Below are 26,109 nucleotides of genomic sequence, written 5' to 3' on the forward strand. Positions count from 1 at the left end.
ACCTGTGGAGCAGTGATGTGTCTGAACTGTGTCAACTAAATGGTATTAAATGGTCTCCGGGGGGAAGCGGACTGAGCCCTGCTGCATGACGACGACTACGACAATTCCTGTTCCAGATAAACACAATAAAAAACTAAAAACCACAGCCAGTCATATTTACCGGACAGATATTGCTTGTGGCAGCTGCTTCACTGGGAATCAGACGGGAGGAATGTGATTCGGCCGTCCCGTTTTATTGTATGCGGATAATTTCAGTGGTAGAAAAATCAATCATGAATTAATTTTTGACAACAGCTCTGTGCACCAAGCAGCCGCCGCTCTCCCCCTGTGGGCAGAAACGGTAACTTATGGCAACAAAGCTCATCTAGGAAATGATCTCGGGTAGAAGAACATATCCATAGATTCAATTTGTGGATTGTTTTAACCTTGATATTAATGTTGCGCTGCAGAAGAGCAGCAGCAGGTCGCTGAATCCATCCGTGTCGACGGTGGCTGCTCCACAAGAGCCGCTGATGGCCAGAGTGTGATACAGACGTGCGCACACAGCTTTTGCATGGCATTTTCTCTGCCTAACAGGATTAAAGGATGAGGTCACAGCAGCAGTGTCAGTATCTGAGCTCTCTTTCACTATTTGTCTCCCTCTATTGGCAAACTCGGTGCATTATTACAAAGTGAAGTGTTTTGTATCCACAGAAAAACTTCTTGTACCATCCTTGTACAACCATCCGTCGTACAACCATCCTTGTACGACGCTATACTTCCTTCATGACTCTTCTGTAACGGTGACCGGCGGTGAGGAAAACGTGTCACCTATAAATCCTTAGGTACTCCCTGAAACCCGTGCCATTATCAGATTAATGAGTCGTGTACAGCAACGTCACCCTGCACTGTCCAGGGGCAGAAGTGTGTATGTACAAGCGTACAGTGAACAGGGTTTTAATTGAATGCTATTGTTTCATACATGTGAAAGAAAAAGAGGAAACTGGTGTCATGAATCCTTTAATATATGAAAGAGGCATGTTTGAACAGCATGTACAGTGTAACAGACCACAGTTTTCATTTACATTTCTTTACAAAACTAATCCTCAGAGCAGGCTGGTAAAAGCAGAAAGAACAAGCAGATGACATGATTCTGATTGTTTGTTTGTTTTATTGTTGGACACAAAACAAATTAAAAAAAATAATTAAAAAGGACAATGAAAGATCATTTTTGCTGCTCTGCTGTAAAAAGAAATAATGATAGTGGTTTCCACGAAGGTAAATTCTGTAAAGATTCAGTAAGCGTGGCAATTAAAAGGCTTTGTCTATTACGGTCTGTACAGGCTCGTGTGTCTGTCAAATGTCATGTCCTTGCATTGAAATGTCAGAACTAACACCTGCGGTATTGCTGTTGATGATCGGATACGCTGTTTCTCTGTGCTCTGGAGTGGGCGGCGCATGCACGCGATGAGGTAAGTCAATGACCGGTGTGCGGCTCACTTTTGTGGTTAAAATAATAAAATAAAGCTAAGTAAGGCCCACTGCATATATCACAACAAGCTGGTTTGTCTTAAATGCACACATCAAACTTTATAAGGTTCTGTCAAATCATTAGGAAAAAATGAATCACTGATTAACCGGGAAAACAGACAAGACATCACTGAACGGAGCTCCTTTTTCAGAGTGCTAAGACTAGTTTGTGCTCTGCATAGCATTGCATAAGAACACAGAGCAGGTGGTCCGTGTGGAAACAGACACAGTACATCCAGTACATTCATGGGATGCGTTAGGTTCCTCGTGGGGAATGATTGAGTATGTACCGATGGGGACAGCAGAGAAATTAAGGTGTTTCATGATGCAAGGCTATTTCCACAAAGAACAAAGCTTAATAAGCACAGTTCATGCTTTCCACTCTGTTAAAGGAAATAATAAATAAGAAAATAAGCAGAATAACCCAACGGTGTGAAAACAAACCTGCAACTCTGTTGCAGTCCTGCCGGGTCACCACTGCAAGGCGATTATGCCATTGTTATCACTGTTACCAAGGTGACTAGTTATTTGCACAACCATCCAGCTATTTGGAGGGGGGTTGCAGAGGAAAGGGCAGGACTGTGTTCAAGAGATGCAGCTCTGTGATGCAAAAGAACTGACATTTGTGATCCCCATCTGCCCAGCACAGCTAAAAGGCAGCCACAAAGAGCTCAGACACCGTTGCATTTCTTCCAGACGGATGTGGTACAAACTGGTTTGCAAACAAGCCTCACACAGACAGACGCACAGACGCACGCACGCACGCACGCACGCACGCACGCACGCACGCACGCACGCACGCACGCACGCACGCACGCACGCACGCACGCACGCACAATGTAGGGGGTGTAAATGAGAAACAATTAATCATGTCTGATGAATGGTGCAACTTTGGTCGAGGACGTGCAAGACTGCGAGTGGTGTTTCATCCTGTGAGTAAATAATCCTATATCTGCTTTCTCAGATTACCAGTGATACTTATTCACTGATTAAAGTGCTGAAAGAAATGAGCTTCTCCCATGGATACGCATCCATTCGCAGAGGCAGAAGTCATTAAGGCTCCATGCATTCCGCTCCACCGGCGATATCGTACTGCAACATTTGTGACACCTAAATTCAAACGACTGCTGTTTTGTCTTGTGTTTTTTTTCCTCGTCTTTCCACTGTTTAAAAATACATCAATATGGAAGACAAGGGGAAACAGACGTACTGTGATCAGGTAGCACTTTTGAGGAGGGGAGCGTGTGGGCGAAAACGACATGCGACATGTGCACACAGCAGATGATCATAAGGTATTTGCGAATGAACCTTCTACATATGCATCCTACAGGCAGACGCAGACGAGCTGGAAAAGTTTTGGCGAACTGTTCGCAGAATATGAATGCTTCTCATCTTACAGCATGTGTGCCATGCATTCAAAACCGCATGTCTAAGTGTGTGTGTGTGTGTGCGTGTGTGTGTGTATATGCAGACCTGTGTTTGGTCAAGCAAATCCCTCTCAAATCCTGCTTATGTCGTGCATCCAAATGACCCGGTTAGAGCCAGAAATTATGCTCGAATGCCGTAAATAATGTACAAAATTAGCCAATGAGAGCCAATAACTCGTATGACAAAAGATATAGGGCAATAAAGGCTGTGTAAACTTCAGAAATTTGTAAAAAATTAAATAATTTTTTTTTCTTCCAATTGTGAGAGTTCTTGTTAGCTCGGTTACTGCACTACACAGCTAGTAAACATTAAAGCAGCATTCATGTTATATTGAAACTGTTGCTAGTATAAGAAAAAAAAAAAAAGGTAACAGCATTTATCTGCTATTCTATCTGAAATTCAGTCCAAACAAAAAGACACAACATTGAATTAAAAGATAAAAATGATCCTGTATTTTTAATTTCTCAGTTTAACTGGCACTTCGGACACAAAAGAGACAATAAATTCACATTTATACTATCTAGAAACGCATTCCTAATAAAAAATATCAATAATTCTTTTCAGACAGTTAAGTTAGTGGCCAGCTGAAATCATTTGGTCTCCATTAAGACTAAAAAACCTCAACAATCAGAAGCCAGCTAGTTGACTTTGGGGTTAGAGGTAAAACAAGTGCCTTGTAAAATCAAATCCATGAACCAAGAATATATGAATCTATAAGAGGAAACAAAATGAAGTTGGAATAAAAGACATCTTTACACAACAAACAAATATTCATATGCAAAAAGGACGAATTGTAAGACAGATGTGGTAACATAAGTCAAGTAAAAAAGGCCCCAAACCAGCATTCCCATGTGCCTGAGGGATGCTTAGAGTAATCTCTGCTGCCAAACGTCCTTCCTTGAATGGCACTGACCCACCTATCTGAACCGCACCAGCCCATTTGATGTAAAACAACAAAACATCTGTCAGTAAATCAACGGATAATACAATCAGTAAACGGCGAAACAGGTTGACATCTGAGGAACTGGAACTGTTTTTCTGCATCACATCGGTATGTCTTAGGTCAACAGACATGGATGGAAAAACAAAACAAAGCAGATGTGCTGTTAACTGGGGGCTGAAAGTATATTGATGGCCAGGCCCTGAGGTATTGGGGTGGGGGTGGGGTGCAGAAATTCCATTTGAAGAGGAAGGACACAAAATCATCACTGCAAATTAATGGCACTTTAAAATTGTAAATAAGGATGGAAATTTCCTGAAGTGAGTTAAAGTTCCAGACACTGACCAGCCAGAATTCAGAGTTTTTACGCGGCTATAACAAGTCATGCTTGGAGGGAGAAAGGAAAAAATGATGCATTAGGTAATCCGGCTGGCTAGTCATCCAACATCCTCTGGAGCAGGATGTGGGGATAAACTTTGGAACGAAAACAGGATCTGTGATGATTGACCTATTAAGGAAAACTCGCTGTCATGTTTCCTTTGTTTTACTTCGTCTTTACTTTCATCCATGGCTTCCAGTTTCCCATCTGACGGGGGGTCCTTGTGCAACTGCGTGCCATAAATACAAATACATCTGTCCACAGAACAGGATGAGGGCATCAAAAATAAAGAATTGACTCTGAAGTAGACGGGACTGTCCTCTCGTTGGGTTTAGGTTCAAATCCCGGCTGTTTGGTTCGCATGGCATATATTGTCTCCCCTCTAAGTGTCACTGATAAAAAGGGAAAATAAACGCTGTTCTTGCACATGTGCAAGTAAGACTACGTGCATATGCCGCTGAGCTCAGTGGCGAAGCGAACTGAGCTGTTGGCTCTCCGTCTTCAGCTGGACGGATTTGTTTGTGTGCTGTGTTGTTGACCTGACTGGGGCGAGTGCTGCGGCTGCCCTACTTCACACCTCCTGTCACCAGTTGGCTTTCACAGCTTTGACATCACTAACCAGGTTTTGAGCAAGGCAGATACCAAAAATCTGGAGAAAAAAAAAAAAAAAAAAAAAGATGAAGTAGTTTGGTCAGTAGGTTAAGGCTAATTACAAATGTAAAGTCAATGCTGTAATGCAGGCGTCATTCGCTTGATGTTGCATTCCCTCACCACCAGATGACAGTGATAAAACAAAATCAAAGTACACATTTACTTTTAGCTTTAATCAAGAAAGTAGGCTTCCTAAATTGGATGTTCCAAAGGAAAAGAGTCCCCTAACAGGGACACATTACCTGTAAAAGTGCAACTCCAACAAAGATTCCAGCGACAATAATCAGGTTGTCTTGAAGCCACTTCTCAAACTGCCCCACACAGCCCTTGGTGTAGATATATTTTTGCCGATCCAGCTCCTTTTCACAAATAAAAGAAAAGATTGAAAAGATGTTAAAACTTTAAGTGAAGAAACTTAGATTTCCAAACAAGATTAAATCCTCAACTCCCTTAGGGATATATGGCCTTCAAACCAACCTAAACTGTGGCCTATGACTAATGCTGGACAAACCAAACATGGCAGATAACCCTGTAAGTCTTTGCCGATACAGAAGCCAGGAAGCTGAGAGATAGCCGAGCCGCTCTCAAAGACTTCAACAAGTCGACGTCTGGACATTTTGGAGAAATTAAGGCAGTTTATTCATATCCATGATGGCCCTATCCACACCAAACAAACAACCAGACGGTGTATCTTGTCACTGGAGAATTGAGTACGTTTTCACTTCCAGCTAATTCAGAGGACCTAAAAAGGTCCAATTTACTGCTGTCACAACAGCAAACAGGAATAGCAATGGGTGCCGCTACACAATGCTATCTTTGTTACTCTTCAAGTCAACCAGGAAAACCCTTTGTTCTCCTGCAAAACCTGCAAACTAGTTTCCAACCGGTCAGCAGCAAAGAGAGCCTCCCAGCAGCCAATAAAAAAGCAGGAAACACCGTGCTGTCCCGGCTGTGAACTTCCTCTGAAGCTATTTCAGCTTGCTGCCTTTGTTGCTCGACTGTCAACCTCGCGTCCTCTGCTCTTCCCTGTTCCACGGCTGCACGACCCCAAACGAGCGGCACAGGAACTTACTGCACATCACTGATAGTTTCAATGTTTTCGGATCAGGAGAAGAGCACGGAGGAAATGAATTCATACCGTCTCAGTGGCAGGTGGTTCACAGTACTGCAGCTCGCCTAGCAACAGCAGTTGCTCTGACTGCAGTGCAGTGAGTTGTAACCACCACACCCACGCACAGAGGAAAAGGGAACGGACTGGCATAACCCACCGAGTAGCCAATTACAGAGTGTAGTAAGGCTGCTCTCCAGGCTATAACGGGAGCCTAATTATCCCTGTTAGAAGAACAATCTGTTATTAAGGGTAGAAGCATGCAGGATAGTCTTGGTGCCACTTAACCCTGTACGTTCTCTGAGACTGTTTTGATGAATGCGTGTTATTCTTTGCATGTTCAGGAATGCAAGTGATGACAGCGTAAAAAATCTCTGATTTTATTCAGTTTGAATAGTATTTCAATTATTAATCAACTTTGATGAAACATAATCCATATATCTTGTCGCCGCCCCTCACTAAACAACCAATAACTGTTTACAATCTTATACAATACAGCGTTCAGGATAATTATGTACTAGAGTGACACAGACAAGGTCTAAGGATACCAACCCCTTCACGCCGAACATCATAACCACACTGCGTGTTGATGACATCCTCCTGAAACACAGAACATACCAAAAATATTTATTAATATAAGTATATAAACTGAAAAGTCTTGTTATGTCTCAATGACAACAAAAATTAAAGCTGCAAGCAGCGAAGAACGGGCCCTCACGCGTGCAATTTTCACCAATAAAGCTCAAGGACTCAAAACTAAGTCCGATGACACCACCCACGACTCTCTATGTCAAACCATTCAAAAGTCATGGCAGAAAATAGGAACTATCAAATATGGAACAATTAGATGAAGGGGGGGCGCGGTTTTTGGCGTCTATCGTCGCCACGGTAAGACTTTTGACTGAGAAAAGTAATGCCCATCGTCGCAGGATGGAGACGCACATTTTGATGTATAACACACCTGGGTGCACGTTACGGTTCGGGCCGTATTAACTGCCGAAGGAATGGCATAAATTGCGCCAAAATTACACGATTAATTGAAAATGGCCGACTTCCTGTTCGGTTTCGGCCATGGCGCCAACTTTTCTTTAAGTTGTGACATGATACAGGTGTGAGCGATTTTCGTGCATGTACGTCAAACCGTATTGTGGGGCTTGAGGCACAAAGTTTTCTAGGGGGCGCTGCTGAGCCATTAGGCCACGCCCATTAATGCAAACCATTAAATATCAAATTTTTCGCCAGGCCTGGCTTGCGTGCAAAATTTGGTGACTTTTGGGGCACGTTTAGGGGGGGAAAAAGGCCCTCATTTCGTCGGAAAAATAAAAACGAGGAAAGTAAAAACATCTCTTACAGATACAATAGGGCCTTCGCACTGTCAGTGCTCGGGCCCTAATTAATGTAAAAAATGAATAACTGCACAGAAAATTACCGCACAATATTGAAAAAGTAAAATGGCTAAAATCAATAAGATTGCTCGACACAGAGAGCATTTTTTAGTTCTGGTAAAAGGATGCAAGTAGCTAAAAATAAGTTGTACCACCAAGCTTGAAGTAGTTAAATGCTGCAGCTGCAACACAGCAGGACAATTGATTCAGAATAAGATGTATTCACACAGTTGATGAGAGACTCACCGCGGGGTCCTTTAAGCAACAGGAGAAGGGGACTCCACAGCGCTCCCTACTGGGATTCTTATCAGTGCAGTTGAAGTAGATGTTCAGGTTCCAGTCGTCGGGCCCGTGAGCTCCACAGCATGACCACTGGCACGGCAGCAACAAGACAGAATTACTCCTCCTGATCTGGCCACCTGACGTCTTTAGAGCGTGGCTCAGGTCAGCTTGGCCGCATAGCCAGCTTACTGTGGAGGGCGAGGACTGCAGATGAGACTCAGCTGGCGAGTCCACAGCAGATCTAATCTCCTCTAGAATACGGCATGATAGAGCCCAGCGTTTACACACATAAGCCAATTATCTAAACTGTGTCATTTACAAAACTGGATAATCATTTGAAGAAAATAACAATCACAATTGCACTAAGTGCCAGGAGCTCGTAATGTTAAATGTTTAAGGGAGTAAGAACTACGATGAAAAGGTGTGACAACTCACATATTCTTGGGCAAAGTCGATGAGATTTTGCAAGTCGATATCATCACGGTAGGCCTTGACGTTATTGTTGATAAAAAAATTAAGCTGGTCTTTGATCCAGTCCTTGAAAACAAAGGCAAGGATCCCTGCAGTCAGCTCCAAGAAGAAGATCAAACCCAGGAACACGGAGAACTGGAGAGCACATGGCACGCACAAGTATGAACATGCAGGCAAACAAAGAGAACAAGAAAATAATACAAAGAAACCATTTTTTTTTTGTTTTTTCTGAAGAGCTTTTGAAAAATAACAGGAAGTCTTTCAAGTTCAAGTCTTTTCGTTGGGTTTTTGAAAAGTGGGAGTGTAGAAACAAAAACCACAGGTCCCACAGGTCCCACAGGTACGCTTACGTCATCCATTTACAGTAAATGCAGGGGACGAGACTGATGATAAATACACAAAAGCCACATTAGCTCCTCACTCTGATGCCTGACTTATTGCTGCTAATGGAGATCTGCTAGAGTTAATAGCTACTCAGAATCACAGCCAGCAACGCTGAAAATCTGTCTACATCAGTGTCACGTTGTTTCCAATATAGCCGAACCCAAATAAAGCACTTCGATTGTGATAATCTGGTTTGGACTTTAGAAACAGTCGCTGGAGAATATTTTTGACTGGAAAACGAGGCATTCATTCGAGAACTATTTCCTGGTGAAATACGGTTCGCTTTGCCTCTGACACATTCGTATAATGTAACCACTCAGAGCATTTGGCTATGGTGAGTCAACGTGACATCTGCACTAACTGAACTGCACATTTAAGGGGGCGTTCACTGCAAAAAATGGTGTCTGTGCTTCAAAGACTGGCTTACAAATTTAAGGAGTAAGGTGTTCTCTCTGAGCGCTCCGATACAGCCAGCGAAGCCCAAGACGAACATGACCCCTCCCACCACGATGAAGAGCCACACTGGGTCGAATCCCCCGAGATCTGTGATTGATGACAGGTTGGACAGCACACCCTGAAAGGGAAGGAAGGAAGATAGAAAAGTGGTCAAAAACCCAGATATAATACTTCAAAAAAATGTATCCTTTCCATCATCTGTACAAAGCCTGTGCAAAAAGCTAAGTAAAAAACACAGTTGACCTTGAAAAGACGTTATGTCAAAGAAATAAAAATGAACGGTGGATCCAAAGGACCAGCTGCAGTCATCTTCTTTAAAGATGTAGACATCCAGAAAAATCTGACTGCAACAGTGTCTCATTAAATCTTTATCTATCACTCCGCTTCATCTCAGAGGGGTTTATTTTTTTATTTATTTATTTAAATCAGTTCATGTTCAACAGTCGCACTCACCGGCATCTTAATTAAGTTGTAAAACAAGTAGGTTTCATCAGTAGATGCAAAGCTCTGAATCTTCTGAACACATTCACAAACAGGCGTCTTCCCTTCCGCTCAGCGTATCCTGCGTCCCAGATCTAATTCTGGAGAGTTTAATGTGTTTCCTTTCCGTCTCTTATGCATTGTGCTTTACAATGAGAAAAGTTATTTCCCATTTCATAAATTAATATTATACCATAATATCTTATACCATCTTATATGGTGCAGTTTATTAAAAGGAGCATAAGCAGGATTGAGGCAGAATTTATGAAAAAAAATACGTTTTAAGTTTTCTAGTAATAATGTTAGATGAAGCGTTCCAAACCAAAAAGAATGAGCCCTCTAGCGTATCTCTCCGTTGCCTTGAACAGGCTGTGTGCTTCAAAATGCGCTGCAATGCTGGGGCCGAATTTCCCGCGCTGTCCTGTCCATGTGACGTCACATGACGCTGCATGTGCGTTCTCCCCGTTCTCCCGTGCCGGCTTCACTGTTGGCTGCAGTACCCCCAACAGCCGTCGTGGCGAAGGGTGGCGCTAATGAGTCTCATTTCTTAAAAGGAGCCTCATGCTCCTCTAAAGCCGTAAGATATTTTTTCTTCTAAAATTCTCACCAGCTTTGAGGAGAGAGGAACAAAACATAAATGAACCCTGTGACTGAGGCCACTGGCTCTTAATTTTGCCCATCACATACTGTGTTGACTATCCGTTAAACACTGGCAGCTCCAGCCGAGAGAGCTGAAAATGTCACGTTTCAGCTCACGTTCATCTACGCAAGGCAAGGAAAAAGCTCTTGGAAAAAGAAAATACTGCATTCCTGGGTTTTTATCAGAATACATTGGATTCATTGGAGATTTAATATGAGGGCCTGAAACAATGATGCAGTCTGGCTGCAAGCAGTTGGCTTGAAACTAATCATCTTAGTCACTGAGACCCAAACTCACCATTACGCCTTTCCAGCAGCCGCTATTCATCATTCAGCCTAATCCCTATAAATTATTCACCCTGTTCCACAAAGGTACTGCAGCACAGGCTTATTTGCAGAGTTCATGACCAGGCTTCACTGATCTGTACATGTTTCCAGCAGGTGAAGCATTTCCTGAAGTGACTGGTACAATGTCTTACTAATTTATGAACACATTGGCTCATAATTGAATTGGATGCAGTTTTGAATATATTGTGCGGTCAGTAATCCATAACCTGATGCAGATGTGAGATCAAATCAGCCTGTGATAGGTTTCCATACAATTCTCAATACAAATATTAGAAAAACTCATTTAACTCAAAGCAATTTGTAATTATTATGAGTCAAACCAGGGTTAATTAAGATACTAGGCCTCCTTTTTTTTATTTAATTTCTAGATTCAACTCATCTTTGAGAAAAACAAGTTGGACATTAACCAGACACTGGCTCCAAAAACCAAGTTAAACACAACACTGAAGTTGCAGTGGCATGAATCATTTCCCTGGAAAAACACGGAGGTGTGTGCCAGGAAATATGATAAGCATATCGGGTAATAAACCTTTCTACAAGTATTAGAGGAACGGAGCCTGTGTTTCAGACTGCTACCCTCAAAAGTTATATGTACCTCTAATCTTCCCAGTGAATCATTTTTCTGCTTATAATGTCAAAAATATCTGGAGGACTTTTAGTTCTGCTTTAAAGAATATCATGTTTTGCTTTCACAGTGTGATTTCGTGAGCATGTGTTTATACATACCTTCTCCGCCCATGCCCACAGGCCGATACTCAAGAATGCTGCTCCAAGTAACTGTAAAACAAAACACAGAGACGGAGCTATGAGAGATGGGATGATATCAGTTACACGCACTGAAACTCCCTGTAGAATAGTACAACTGAGAGTAAAAGTCTATTTTAATTATTTATATTATTCCACTGCTCATTATTAACCAGTGTTGGCTATAATGACAGAAATCAGTAGGACATGTAACGCCTCTTTTATTGTTAAGGATGAAAATATAGAGATATTCGGATAAATAAAAGGTTACAGGTGTTAAAAACAGACAGATTTCAAAGCTATGGCAGCTAGATCAATATTAAAGACAGAGGAAATGCCTGCAGTGATATGTTGGGAGTTTCACAAAACCCCCTTTATCAGGACTGTTCTGGGTGTGCCAGGCTTCACAATGTCTCCCCCGGCAGCAGCATCGAAAAACAAAACCGCCTTCAGATTCTCATTTTTAACTATTAAACTCATATTGATCAAAGCTTTGCAGACTTTACAGCGATAGAGAAAAATAAATACATATCAAAATCTTTAAAAAGAACCATCATCCTTCTTGAGCTGGCAGGTAGTTATTTGCTCGTGAAAAATCTACCAAACTCTCAACTTTCGGAGGACAGAGGGAATCATTACATCTGCAGGTTATTGACGCCTAGATCCACTGCACGGGGTCAGTTCAGAGAGTTATGGAAATCCTTCCGGTATTATCCTGTCGTCCAAGTGAAGGATGAATCAAGGACTCAGAGTTTCAACAAGGCAAAGAAGTAAAAGGTTCAGGAGATAGAACCGCCTGACAAATCAAAGCCAAGACACAAAATTCTTCATAAATAACGTCAATGCTTCAGAATTATACACTGCATGAAAATAATTTATCCTTGATAGTGAGGTTTGGATGTTTTTGTCTTATCCAACTGCTCAGTTTCCATAAACTGTTTTGCATAGGATATATAAATTGGTAATGAACTGAGGCATGTTCATCATGGGCCTGAAATATAAAAGCTCCGGTTTAGATGTGTAATGTTTGGAAACTTATTAGATTGGGTGACGCTAATAAACATTAAACAACTCATTAGCCCTAAAAAAAAAAAAAACAGGCAAATAATGTGAGAGAATCCCAGAAAGTAGCTGCAGCACTTGGATAAGCTGTTGGAGAGAAGGGTGTGGTGGTATGTTTAGTGGGAAAATGATAGAGGAAGACTGAGGGAGGGACACCAGTTGGATGAGATTACACCAAGAGAACTGTGGGAGCTTCACATGGTTCATAACCAACAGTCCACAGATCATCACAAGAACAGGTTTGTTAACAGCTTCAGCCAAAAAAAAGGGGGGGAGGGGTTTGAATCTAGTGTATAACACCCACCGCCAACTTGTCTGGTTAAGCAGAATGATGCAGCAGCTTTTCAGCAGGAAGAGTCGGTTGGTAGTTCGCAGAGGTGTCAAAAGTATTCACATTCATTACTCAGGTAGAAGTATAGATACTAGAGTTTAAAAATACTCCTGTAGAAGTTGAAGTATCAACTCAAGTTTTTTACTCAAGTAAAAGTATAAAAGTACTGGTTTCAAAACTACTTAAAGTATAAAAGTAATGTAAGGGGGAAAAAGCCATTAAGAACAAAAGCCATTGAAAATGAATGCATCTTAGTATAATGCAAATATATTAAAGAACCATATATGTGTACTATTGAGCATTAACATGTGTTTCAGAGAGCAGGAGATATGATGACTAGTTGCCTATAAGTATGGTAATGTTGCAAAAAGTCAAACTTCAGAGGCATGTTATCATTTATCCTAACCTTTATTGGAATGTACATCCAAGTTTAGTTGCAGGAATCTGAGCGCAACGGATGTAAGAACAAAACTGGACAAGAACATCTGAAACAACCACAACCAAATTCACTCTATCCGGATGGAGCAATTTAACTGGATAGTTTTTTTTTTAAAGGCCGAAATGAAATAGAGTAACGAGGCTGTTTTTAAAATGTAAGGAGTAAAAAGTACAGATAATTGCGTGAAAATGTAAGGAGTAAAAGTAAAAAGTCATCTGAAAAATAATTACTCCAGTGAAGTATAGATAACCAAAATTTCTACTTAAGTAAGTTAATGAAGTATTTGTACTTTGTTACTTGACACGTCTGGTAGTTCGTTCCTCCACGTGTTCAAGTGTGTCAGGGTAAGACAGTGAGTGCATACTGCCTGACCCCACATTGCAGCACTGCATACTGTTTTCAGGTCATATAAATACTAAGAAGCGCTGACTAAGTGAGTGCATGAATGAGAGAGACATTTTAAAGCACTTTGCAGAATATAGACGAGGCTAAAAACATTTGAACACATGCCATTTAAAATAACCATGATGACTGGGTCACTTCAGTCTGTACAGCTATTTCTTTATGGGATCTGTGAGGATGGTCAGTGGAAAGATATCTGACATGATCCAAACAAGGCAGAATTTTGAACAAGACCATTGGACCATCCTTATCCCAGCATATATTCACTGGAACATGCTATTCAGGTGTTATCAACTCCCACTGTTCATTTAAAAAAAAAAAAAAAAGAAGTGTTTTTAGATTAGACCCCACTCCTTTCCCCGGATGACGAACTTGCATTTAACATGAGCTGGGCAGTGTAAATGCAACCGGTGTTACTGTCTCCCCAGTGCCTGATGACGAGCTGAGGGAAGAGGAGTCGGAGTGGTACTACATAACGTGACGGCCCTACTGTGTGGTTGGCCTCGCTGGCTTCAGCGACATTGGAAGGACCTGGCAGATACATTTTTTTTTTTAAAGGGGACCTATTATGGCATCTAATACCCATTTTAAACAGGCCTTGAATGTCATAAAAACACGCTTTTGATTGTTTTTGCTAAATAAATTAGAAATTCAGCCACTGAGCCATGTCTAAAGCATCCCATTCTCTAAACACATTCTCTATGAGGGATTCTGAGTGGGCGGGGAGGCTATGATAATGAGGCTCTGTGCTGATTGGCTGCCTGAATGACGCGATACACCGCTACGAAAAAATGGCGGAAGCTCCGGCCGGCGGAGTTACATCGTGTCCGTGTCCTCACCGTGTCTTAACTGCATGCGATGCGAGCGAGCGTCAGCAACAAAATCAATTCCATTGCTTTATTTTCTATTGGACTGACCTAACTGGCCGCAGCGCGACGCGCCGTTTTGAGCTGAACATTCGTCGGACGCACTCCTTCTATTTTCTTCCTGTCACTCGCGTTGAAAGTCGGTTGAAAGCGCTGTAGGAAACGGTCTTGGATGAGGAACGGCTGATCCAGTTAGTTGAAATGAGAAGTTATCTCTATGATACCTCCTCATTTCACTACAAAAACCTCAATAAAGTGGCAGCTGGCTGGAGAGAGATGGACAGAGAGCGTCTGATGTCACGCAGTGCGACGCGATAGTCGGACGCTCGCATGCAGTTAGGACACAGTGTTTAGTTGTGGGCGTGGTTTGCATTTTGGTTACGCAACGAAAGAGAACACAATCTGAACGGCTCGTAGAAGCCACATCAGACTGGACGGCTCATCCGGGCGGCTGTACAGACACTGCAGAATTTGGTTTCTTTCCTCCTTCTCTGAGTTGGCAGGGTGAGAGGAGACCACTTTATATATGTTAAAGCAAGAAAAAACTTGTTTTTCATAATAGGTCCCTTTAAGGTTGTTTGATATGATGCAAGTGTATCAAAAAGTTGTTTATGATAATAATTTGAAGAGCCAGGACTATTGTTTGGACCACATCAGTCCAGTTCTGAGGTCTTTTCACTGGCTGCCGGTCCATCAGAGAATAGACTTCAAAGTTCTGATGTTGGTCTATGAAGCTCTGAATAGTCCAGGACCACAATGCACCAGGGACCTCCTGACCCACTATGAGCCTTCCAGACCCCTCAGGACATCTGGATCCAGCTTTTTATCAGTTCCCAGAGTCAGAACCAGACATGGAGAAGCTGCATTCAGCTTCTATAATCCACATGTCTGGAACAAAGTCCTAGAAAGCCTCAGATCAGCTGAAACATTGAAAACACACCTGTTTTAAATCATGCTTTTAATTTATGTTTTAATGTTTTTGTAAAGTGCTTTGAATCACCTTGTTGTTGAATTGAGCAATAGAAATAAGTTTGCCTTGGTTTTGGCTTAAATTTGCAATATTATGCATCACTGGTATGTAGACTGTGATGGTCGGGTCTGTATGTTGCCAATTCTTTTGATTTTGTTTCAGAACCAAACAGCAAACCTAAGACTTTTTTCCTGTAATGAAAATGGGAAAATGGGAAAATGGGTTAAGGGGAATAAAAAAAGAAAAATGGTAATGCGCTCATTTATCCGTTGTAAATCCAAAACACAAAACCAGACACGCATGCATGCACACACACACAAACATCCCCGTCAGAGTCGTGGTGGCACTCAACCTTAGCTGGAAATAATGCCAAACTTTGTGTAAGAGTGTAAAAACAACCAACAGTCTCTAAAACTTTGCTGCCTCATGGTTTTCAATCATGACTTGTACTTGCAATCTTTGAAAAAGGATTTGTGTTTCTAGAATTGATTGGAATTGGAAATGAAATCACCATTTTCAACTACAAATTGGTCTCTCTCACTGTTACAGCTTCCCACCCGTTTTTCCCACCATTCCAAACAAAACAAATACCTTTACTTTCCAATTCAGCTTTCACATTTTGTTTTTAAAACATAAAAGTCCAGGCCCCCACCATCTCCCCATGCTCCCTCTAGTCCATTCTGTTTTTGTTTTAAAAGTGGAAAAATGGAGAAAAGAAAACCTTTTTTTACTGGTTTTCCGATTTGGTCCTGAAACAGAAAAAGCAAAGAACAAATGATAAACAGATTTGAAACAGATATGCTCAGCCTGATCAGGATGTAACCCACCAACTGGCTCAATACTCTTGTTTCCATCTGAGGAATATCCATCTACAGCTAATGAATGGATGGATAACCATCCACGTCCATCGAGGTTGGCTTCAATTATACAATGCTACAGCTGGAACCTTATGCAGAAAAACTTGTTGAAACTTTGGAGGGAGATAAACATTCAGTGTGGTTTTACAACTTTACATGTAAAGCCTTTTTTCAAAACCGTAACGTTGCAAGTTGGCTGGCAGTGTTTCCAACACAATTACTAGTTGGGAAGGACCACAGAAAAGCATATTTAAGTTAGGGGTTACAGAAAAGCATATTTAAGTTAGGGGTTACAAGATCCACCGCGAGCAGATTCATGCTCCTGTGAGTACAGATGCAAGTATTATTACAATATATAAAAGGTCTACGGCACTGTAGACAGCCTCAACATGGTTGCAAGAAGAAATGTGAGCCCGAGTTGATTAAAAAGACCACTGGAAAACATCCAAAGACATTCAAAATGAATTCCACGGTCAAGGTGCCTTATCACTGTTCACTGCTGCTAGAATGACAGAGTGATCTAAGGAAGACGAGCCAATATTGAAAAAAGAAAAAAAAAACATAAACAACATTGCTCCGACACATGGTAAGAAACCATTAGGTTTCTGTAGGAATGTCCTTTGGGCTCATGAGACAATACAGGCTAAGTACAGCCATACGTAATTCTAGTAGTAATTCTATTACACTAAGTAGTCTAAATGCTTGCTGTTCTTCTGAGAAACACAACAGAAGATTTGTAATCATGCACTGATTCAAAAATATTTTGAAAAGAAAGAGGTGTGCTTTCTTTTTGGCACAAATGTGTTTATTTGTGAAAACACCGTTAATATGCAAGTTTAAATGGTTATCAAGGCAAATATGCATGAATGCATCTCTATATTGTGACAATATGAGGTGATTTGTGACAGTATTAAGATTTGACATCATTCCTGTCACATGTTGGAAAGGAATAATCGATTGAAAGTTGCTTCAGAATATTTTAAAATATAAAAAAGCTAAATTATGTCTGGGTGTCTCTGTATTGCAAAGGCATACACAGTACATACACATTACATAACTTGGTGTCATTTTCTAGCTGCAATTTATGACAAACGGTGTTTTCTGATTCAGGGCCTGGCTGTAAGAAAACCGCATTTGAACGTCTCTCCTTGAGACAACCTCAAAGCTGAACTGAGCATGTGCCTTCCTTACAAATTTAGCAAAGTAGTTCACGGAGACGAAAGTAAATAGTACTTTGAGATAACCTTTTTTTAACCATTTCTCACTTTCTGTCATCGTGTCCTATTACCTACGCCTCTCGTGTTTTTTTTTTCTTTTTGCTCCCCAACAACCAAAATAGAAAAATCACACCAGACCAGTCAATGCTGGGAGTGCCTGTTAGCTCACCTGTGTTCTGAATACAAAAACAAAGGGAATGTGAGGAAGACAAGTTTTCTGAGATTAAAGCCGCAGCAGCGTGTGAGACATGAGAGCGCTGCTGCTTCATCGACAAGTTCAGGTTGGTGAAGGGGAAAGGTATTCTTATGACAGTGTGAGAACTGAGAACATTTATTTCAAGAGAAACATTCAAGGCATTCAAATATGATAGTTGAGCTGAGTTGCACGACTAATTAAAGAAAAAAAAAGTTCAACAGTTATACAACTATGACATATCCTGTAAATAACAAGACTTGTTTCTATACTGTTGGTGGATTCAAATAAATGGATAACTGTCATGCCTAGGGGTGGGCAAAAATATTGATATGGCAATATATCGCGATACTTTTCAGCCGATTCAATATCGATATTCAAACTTTGAATATCGATTTTTTTTTTTTTTTTTTTTTTATTATCCCCGATCTTTTTCCCATTATATCACCCAGTGCTCCTACCTAAGTGACAGTCCTGGGCATTGCCACTCTCTACCAATCCTGGGAGGGCCCTGCACTGAGCTCAGGTTTTATTTCACGTTTTATTTCATTTTATAATTTATTTTTTATATAACACAATTGCCTGTCCTTAAAAAATGAAAAATAATGGACAGAGGTTTATTTATTTATGGATTTATATCTATACTGACTGATCACTGTGCCTGTCCTTGGTTTTAGTACCATCTTTCTTGTGTTTATTATCATTTGCCACATAATTAAAGCAACCTCATACTAAATTTAATGTTAATTTCATATGATGTAAATAATATGAAAAACATATACAAATATGTTGTAACTTTAGCTTGTATAGTCATAATAAAACATTGTTTTGACTCAGTTTGTCACTATTGTCACTATAATCTGATGAACGTGCAACTCGGATTTTAAGATCCATCACTATCATCTGATGTACATATATACAACTTGGATTTTAAGATGTGTAATGCATTTTTAAATTTTTCGGTGAACTATGTAGAATATAATAATCGGGATATCGCATAATCGGGATATCGCAATGTGTATCGTATCGTGGCTCAAGTATCGTGATGCGTATCGTATCGTGAGGTCCTTCCCAATACCCACCCCTAGTCATGCCATGAAGATGAGAGAAAACAGAACACCACACTGGTTATGTTTACATGCACAGCTAACTTTTGAGTTGATTCTGATTTAGAGAATATTACATTAGTGGAATAAACTATTTATATTCCTGTTTAAAATTTACAGAGCATAGTTTCATTAATGTTATTAATCACATTAAATCCTTGTACTTTATTGGGATGTTTCTGCCTGTCTGAAGCTTATTACATTCATAACCCTCAAATCACGCACTTTGATTTCTTTCCTCGCCTCAGAAACAGTCGTCTTTATTCCCACAGCCATCCTGCAGTAGATTATACAACTAAGATCAGCACATTCCACAGAACTTAATTTATTACCTACTTCTTATTCGGGTAAAGATTAATATACATGTTGCTGTGGATATAAACTTGCACTGCACAAATTGCTCCATGTGAAGCAGGTTAGGGCAGAACTCTTACCAGCTATTAAAGAAGAATGAATCATTTTTGGGAGAACAAGCATTCAGACAAACTGACATTGTGTCACACTGTTCATCATGCAGCTTTTCACAACAGTTATAGTTTTGATTGCTGGTAAATTATCGACTATGTTCTGGCGGTTTAGTAATAACACACTTCCCCCTCTTTTTCTACTTTTCTTGTTACTCATCCTTTCTGTAAATGTTGTAGAAATTGTTGTTTAAATAAAGTGAAAGAAAGTGCCTCCTCCCTTTGGTACTTCCAAAATAAAAAGCCAGCCAGAAGCTAAGATAATTTATGTCATTTCTGAATACATCTGTGTGTCAAGCTGCATTTCCCTTTGAAACAGCTTCAAGCCGCCCTAAAGGCTCTACTGAATGAGACGACTTTATGGCTGTATTATTTCCCGATAGCTGTCTCTCCATTTCTTTATCTATTTTTTCCTGATACCTGATTCTCATTTACTGTGATCAATTATACTAACAAGGGCTTTTGCCGCAACCACAACTTTGTAACACTGTCATTATTGATGGGTGAATTGTAGGAAATGGGAAGCAACCAGCACAACCACAGTGTTGTTTTTTCTTTTCTTCTTTTTTCCACATCGAGTGTGGGGTTCCCCATCCCTATGCATCCGGTTCCAGTCCGTCCATCAGAAAGTTAAGTCAGTGTGGTATGGTGGGTTGCCCTGGCTGCCTGCCGCATGCTTCAGGATACCAATCCTTGTCCTTCCTCCTCTGGTGATAATATGAGATTTAAAATAAAATATTATTTGGCTTAAATGATGGGTGCTATACTATCTCTACTCATTATAGAGCGCCCCTCTAAAATATTACAGAACACTGCGCTGCTGAGGCACCAAAGCCCACTGCTGGTTAAAAACCATCACCACAACAGCTCTAACATTAACCTTCTTCATAACATACACTTTAGGAGCTACTTTTAGAGGACAGAAAACAAGAGAGACAAAATCAACACTATGCACATTAAAGCAGAAGTTTAACAAACTTTCTGTTCTTTTTGATTACACCACCGCAGTGACACGACCCAACATTGCTTCACAGTCTTGGCAAGTTTTCTGTTGATTCAGACTATGTGATTTTAGTCAGTGTCAGCCCTATCTGGAAATGAAACTTCCCCTCATGGTACACAATAAGGTTGGGATTAAAGTGAATTTGACTGAATGGGTACATTGAAACCAATCTGAGCCTGCCTTTGTACAGTGCTTACAGTACTTCCTTTATGTGTAACTTTTCCTGGAGTTAAAAGCTTGTTAAAGGTGACATTCCTGACAGCCATCCAGAGTTAAAACCCACTACCTGTGTTCAACTCAATCAGTGTCACTCAAAGAGCTAGTGCTCACAACAAAATGTGCTTTTCACCAAGCAGCAGTGTGAATGTGAAGAAGATACATCACTGAACCATTCACCTACCAACTAGTTATGTAATTATCAGGGGTGTAACAATATATCGTGCCACAAAATTTCGTGATACAAAAACGTCACAATACGTGTCGTGGAGGTGACAAAGTGTATCGCGATATTGGAATATTAATATTAATCTATTGTGTTGAGTAGAAACGCGCATCCGAAAAAAGAAAAAAGTCAAATCATACATGAGAGAAACTATTCAGTTTGTGGCAAAATATTTGTACTTGTATGAAACTGAAGATGCATAATGCAAACCTGACATTTACTTTTAGTTTAGTTTGTGGAAAATGGTTGGCCTGGCATTCTCTTTAAAACTTAAACGGTTATAAAGCATTACAAACTGTAACAATAGGGCAAATGCACAGCATTGTTTTGTATTTTGTGTCTTTCAAATAAAAGAAATTTTTTTCCAGTCATATGTTCCTCATGCAAGGTTGTTAAAAAAATACTGCTATAATATCGTATCGTATCGTTATCGTGACCTCAACATCGTGTATCGTACCGTATTGTGAGATTAGTGTATCGTTACACCCCTATTATATATATATATATATATATATATATATATATATATATATAAAAAAACACATACATCAAATGTCTCAAACAGCTATAACAATGACCACTAAATTGTAAAACTTTTCTTAAGTGTAGACTGGAGAAAAAAGACAAATCCAGCCTGAACTCCTGTATAACGGTACAATACACATTATTGCAAAAAATAAAAATCAATAAATACTACATTTGGGTTAAAATTTTTGATTCAAAGGCTTAATCGTGACACTTCTGACCAGGCACAGGATGATTTCCAAATACCTGCCACTCATTTGTAGGCGCTTCAGTTGAGTAGGTGGTCTTTTAATGTGGCTAAAGGCACATTTGTTTTTAAACTAAAAAATGATTGTGACTATAGAGAGTCAATATCCAGCAATCCATTCATTTCACACACCCTCTTCATCCTGTTTAGGGTCATAAAGAGGCAGGAGGACAGAGCCTATCTCAACTGCCATCAGGTAGGAAGCAGGTTACACCCCGGACACAGACAGCACCACAGACATTATAAATCCATCATGGGAACACGGTGAAAAGTGTGGAGAAACAATCATGAATGCTCACATTCACTTCTGTGGACAGGTTTTTTGTTTTGTTCTGTTTTTTTTCTAATTGTGGGAGGAAGCCAGAGGCAGCCCAGATGTCAGACCAAAGCCTGAGATGTGAGAGAATGATTCCCAATGCTTCCTGAGTACATTCACACCTCCATGTAGGTGTCCACTTGTGATGAGATCACTAGAGATGTATGTTTACACCAGTAGATAACAGGTCCAGCTCTAGATGTCCCCTGAGTTGTGAGTTTCTAAATGACTGTATTCACACATGCTCCCTAACAGTTTTTCACCAGTGATGTGATGATCCAGTGTGCCAAATGTCACCAGACAATGCAAGGCTGTAGCTGGCTAATAAGTGTCAGCATCCAACCAATTCAGCAACTTGGTAACAGCTTAACAAGCGCTTAATTGCAACATGCAGAGCTTCCACACATTTCAGCTGCTCAGGCAGAAAATTTGATTAATTAAATGGATGTGAAGAATGTGTCTATTCTAGGAATGAGAGAAGGTGTGTTGTTTTTGGGCGAGAAAGTCTGGCAGCTTACAGCAAGCTCGGTAGGTGTAAAAATTCACACATAAAAGAATGACTAGGTTCTACCACTCCATTTTCTTCACACTTTTTATGGTCTTACAAGCATTTTGTCTCAATCTAGACAGCATTTCCAAGCCTGACCAGATAACTATAGGAAAGACAAATGGGTGGATTTAAGGAGAATCAACTCCATCTCTGTCCTTTCAGCAATCCACAAGAGTGTCTGTCAAATCCGGTTCTGCAGCATAAGGATACATAAGGAGGAACATCTTTCCGCTGTTATTATGAACAGAAAATGCTATCGAGTTGGAACTTGTCCCACGCTTTCACACAAAGTTCAGTGACAGGACTGTTGGCTTGACCCGAGTGTCACACTTTGTGAAAGAACACAATACGAGTCAGACACAACAGCAAGGCCCTATGACTCACCATTTCCTGGTCGATTTCTCATTCCAGCTAAGTTACATGTTACAATTCCTCTGTGATGAAAAGTTATAAAATATATTTGATCTTCTTTACAGATTGTATTATCACAGCACCTCACGTTTTGAAATAATATCAGGAGGTGTGGTTCAATGACTCATCTAGGTGTGGGACAAATGACGGCAGTGCGCCAAGATTACGTGTATCTCTTATACTCGATAAGAAAATGAGGATGAGAAAATGCATGTTTTAAGAGGACACAGACTTGCGCCCCTCGGAGGCCCACTTACACCACTCTTTACTCTTACCATCTCTCTTTGTGCACTTGTGAGTTTCGAGTGAAGGGAAACAATGCAGTCCAGCAAAGCCTGAGCACTATAGGCGTGGACTGTGTGAAAGGGGCGCTTGAAAAGCGATGGGCTGGGTAGCATTCAGGCCGTGTGGCCTTTTCCTTCCAGCAGTGGGTGGGAAGACCCTCAGGGGCAGACAGACACACCAATCCTTCACCCACAGACATTATACCACACCAGACACACTGGGGCAATGCTGCAGGCGGGTGACAAGGGAGGGGTAAGGGAGGCTCAACAGAGAAACTTTTCAGAGTGAAAATGGATAATGACGGAGGGGGTGTCGTGAAGGAGATGTGGGTTCACTTTGCATTGACTGAACAATACAGACAAGTATCATTGAATGTCTCACGCTAAAGTCAGTGGTGGTAACACAACCATGTCAGAGACATCACCAGTTACTTTCAATAACCACGACTACCTCATATTGCTGCACTTTTCACTTTTAAAAATTGTATATATATGTTAATAAGAGCCATTTGTCTATTACTGTTTGTAACTATTTAAATCAGTGAGCGAAAAAAAAAAAGAAAACAAATCCCCTGTCTGGCATGTTCATATTTTGCCATTAAAGCTTATTCTATTCTATTCTTATTCTATTTACCCATCTTTTTCAACACATTTAGCTGCCAGCTGGCAAATTCAGAGAACGACTAAAGAGTAAGCTGTAGTATAGGCTAAAAAGTACTAACAAAAAAAAACTCAAAAAAAAGGTCATGTCTGAACGTAATTGCAAAAATCTTAACTTGAGGGATAATTTTCATGTTTGTTGTATGACTTAAGACCACTCTCGTTTAGTAACATGCACTTGGTAACAAGCTCATTAGTTACACAAGATACCACCCATACTTTCAAAAACTAAACCAAAAAAAAAATGTATATATGGATTAAAATTAAAACAATAACACAATTTCAGGGGGAAAAAAACAACCTTTATAAGTTAAACCATCACAGTCCCTTTTCCAACACCGACATCAACATCATTTTAGCCCCTTTTTTTATGAGTGAAACGATTTTTTAACTGTTTGACTCGAACCTGAATTGAATTAGATGCATATTTTTGAATGCCATGAACACATGGGAAACAAATTATTACCCAGCAATTCACTTTAATACAAAATAACAAAACTAACTGAATCAAATAAGTATCTTTCCTAAACAGAAACCTGCCCTGCTTAACTTAAAAAAAAATTGTATAAATGAATATAAACAATAGAAAGAAAGCAGAACATCCATTCTGTAAAAGTGCATATTTTTAGAGCAGTAACAAAAGTGCAAACAGAAAGTTTGTAGAAAAGATATTTGTGCCTCAAAGGCCATGACTGTAGGCTACAGTTGTAGTAAAACAGAAAGGAAAACGTATGAACTCAACAGCTCAATCAATGCCATTTGTGTACGGTATGTATATGCAGAGGTGTCAAGTAACGAAGTACAAATACTTCGTTACCTTACTTAAGTAGAAATTTTGGTTATCTATACTTCACTGGAATAATTATTTATCAGACGACTTATTACTTTTACTCCTTACATTTTCACGCAATTATCTGTACTTTTTACTCTTTACATTTTAAAAACAGCCTCGTTACTCTATTTCATTTCGGCCTTTAAAAAAAACTATCCAGTTAAATTGCTCCATCCGGATAGAGTGAATTTGGTTGTGGTTGTGGCACAGATGTTCTTGTCCAGTTTTGTTCTTACATCCGTTGCCCTCAGATTCCTGCAACTAAACTTGGATGTACATTCCAATAAAGGTTAGGATAAATGATAACATGCCTCTGAAGTTTGACTTTTTGCACCATTACAATACTTATAGGCAACTACTAGTCATCATATCTCCTGCTCTCTGAAACACATGTTAATGCTCAATAGTACACATATATGGTTCTTTAATATATTTGCATTATACTAAAATACATACATTTTCAATGGCTTTTGTCCTTAATGGCTTTTTTCTCCCTTACATTACTTTTACTTTTATACTTTAAGTAGTTTTGAATCCAGTACTTTTATACTTTTACTTGAGTAAAAAACTTGAGTTGATACTTCAACTTCAACAGGACTATTTTTAAACTCTAGTATCTATACTTCTACCTGAGTAATGAATGTGAATACTTTTGACACCTCTGTATATGTATATGTCGATTAAAATTAAAACAATAACACAATTTCAGGGGGGAAAAAAACAGCCTTTATAAGTTAAACCATCACAGTCAGTTTGGTTAACCAACTTTAACAAATCACTGCACTTTTTCTAAGATACATTTATAACTATAAAGCCAAGGGGATACAGTAGTAACATTTACTCACCCAGAATATGATGTTGAAGCCAAATAAGAAGTATTTGACGCAGCAGCTGACCTCGGCTCCTTTAAACTGCTGTTTCCTACTCATGCTGCTGCTGGAGAGGCTAATGCTGAAGCTACCAAACTAGTACTCCTTCACTCCTTTACCTTAACTAAAGCCACGGTAATACGGGTCAGTCGGCCCCATTAAGTTACACAAACCCCAGTCTGGTCACCGGGGTCAATAGGCTGCTCAGGTCAGACACTAAAAACCTACTTTACTTGTGTTTTCAGTCTCGCTTTAACAATTAGCTCGCTGGTTTAGCATCAGCGGCTAACAACAACAGATGCGGGGACGCTCCGCTGCAGACACTTATTATGTACAAATTCTGCCGATGTTTCAAGATGCTCGGCTTTAATGTTGTCGAGTTAAAGCCGGTGAGCTTTTTTCAGCTTCACGTCCCAACTATTGTCCGCGTCCGCGCAGCGCTGCTGGCTCTTCATCCTTGTTTGTTGCTGCTGCACGAAACACGGAGCCCCTGCTGTCAAACCAATAACGGCGGATTTATGGTTCCGCGTTACACCAACGCAGAGCCTACGGCGTAGGTTACATACCCTACGGCGTAGGCTCTGCGTCGATTTAACGCGGAACCATAATTCAGGCTTAAATCACTGCATTTAACTCGCCCTTTTCACCTCGAGAGCGGCCTCTTGTGTTGTGTCCCTTATGTTAACGAGTTAAAAAAGCAAAATTATGCATCAGAGCTGGGTAGAGTAGCCAAAAATTGTACTCAAGTAAAAGTACTGTTACTTCAGAATAATATGACTCAAGTAGAAGTAAAAAGTAGTCATCCAAATAATAACTTGAGTAAAAGTAAAAAAGTACTTGGTCTGATTTATTTTTTTAA

General features: G+C 40.2%; 1 protein-coding gene across 1 annotated transcript; it reads right to left on the reverse strand.

Annotated features, from left to right (window-relative positions):
• Positions 1 to 983: 983 nt before the first annotated feature.
• Positions 984 to 25,735, reverse strand: tspan17 (tetraspanin 17). Its single transcript, XM_061724969.1, has 8 exons — positions 25,227 to 25,735; positions 11,187 to 11,237; positions 8,965 to 9,111; positions 8,118 to 8,288; positions 7,647 to 7,772; positions 6,568 to 6,615; positions 5,150 to 5,266; positions 984 to 4,905 (listed from the first exon to the last, which is right to left on the reverse strand). The coding sequence occupies exons 1-8, from the start codon at positions 25,308 to 25,310 to the stop codon at positions 4,840 to 4,842; spliced, it is 810 nt and encodes a 269-aa protein (XP_061580953.1). The 5' UTR covers positions 25,311 to 25,735; the 3' UTR covers positions 984 to 4,839.
• Between the last annotated feature and the right edge of the window lie 374 nt (positions 25,736 to 26,109).

Source organism: Cololabis saira, chromosome 7 (assembly GCF_033807715.1).
Source record: "Cololabis saira isolate AMF1-May2022 chromosome 7, fColSai1.1, whole genome shotgun sequence".
In the NCBI taxonomy this organism is placed as follows: domain Eukaryota; kingdom Metazoa; phylum Chordata; class Actinopteri; order Beloniformes; family Belonidae; genus Cololabis; species Cololabis saira.